The following is a 1,131-nucleotide window of genomic DNA, read 5'->3' on the forward strand; positions in this document are numbered from 1 at the left end:
TTGGAGTTAAATATTTTGCAAGTTGTGGATTATATTGTTTAGTTCAACCAAACACACCATATGAAATCATTTATGAGTATGGAAGAATAATGATGAATGAAGCAAATCCAATCATTCAAAGAAATATGAGATGTATTGTTATGAAAGTGATTGAGAGTTGTTATGAAATGAAGAAAGACACCACAGAAATACGACAAATCATCGATAGAAAAACATGTGATATGGATAAAGTTATTGAACATTGAAATATAAAGATGAAAGAACAATATTGATGATTAGAAGAAAGAAAGGAGAAATTAAAGAATGTTTTAGAAATCTTCAAAGCAGAAGTATCACATGTTTAAATGAAATAGACAAACAAAATCAAAATCAAAATGAAGAAGAAAGAAAAGAAAAGGAAGAAGAAATAACTAAAATGTATGAAGGAATTATGGAAGATCTCAAAGAAGTAAGTGAAACATTTCGATTAAGAGATATAACTAGAAATGAAGAATGTGTTGAAGTGATGAAGAAATGTAATGAAATAATGAAGAGAAGAAATGAATGTTATGAAGAATACAAGAAAGTGTATCGAGAAATAGTTGAAATAGAAATTTCAAATATACCAATAAAAGAAGGAATTGAATTTTGTTGTAAAATCACAGAAGGAGTTTTATTAAGAATGGTGTTAAGTGATTTAATCAAACAAAGCCAATCGAAATTAACAATGTACAAAACACTTCAAATGATTTCAAATGAACAACTAAACCAACCAATACAACAACATAACAAAGAATTAAAAAAAGGAATTATTACAACAAAAGAATGTGTTGTTTGTCATAAAGAAAAGGATGAATTAATCAATGTATTTGGATGTGGTCATAGTTATCATTCAACATGTTTAAAATCAACAAGAATATGATTAGAATGTAATCATCATATGAAATAATTAGTTTTAATCAACAACGTGATTACATTGTTGTTGTTATATCATTTGAAATGATTATTTGACAATAAATCACATTATTTATTATTATCATTTCTTGTTATCTTTTTATTCATCATAAATCATTTCTTTTTGATTAATTGATTGATTTGATAACACATTCATTGTGTTGATGGTAAGTCATTTGACACTCTAAAAACAGACCA

At 25.7% G+C, this 1,131-nt stretch overlaps 1 protein-coding gene across 1 annotated transcript, besides 1 other annotated feature; it reads left to right on the forward strand.

The window, feature by feature from the left end:
* Positions 1-271: 271 nt before the first annotated feature.
* EDI_266670 (uncharacterized protein) lies at positions 272-901 on the forward strand (the record flags this gene model as incomplete). Its single annotated transcript, XM_001741566.1, has 1 exon — positions 272-901. One exon carries the CDS (start codon positions 272-274, stop codon positions 899-901), a length of 630 nt encoding a protein of 209 aa, XP_001741618.1.
* Positions 372-406: a microsatellite.
* Positions 902-1,131: the final 230 nt, after the last annotated feature.

The sequence above is a fragment of the Entamoeba dispar genome, genomic scaffold (assembly GCF_000209125.1).
Source record: "Entamoeba dispar SAW760 scf_1105229463803 genomic scaffold, whole genome shotgun sequence".
Taxonomy (NCBI): Eukaryota; Evosea; order Mastigamoebida; family Endamoebidae; genus Entamoeba; species Entamoeba dispar.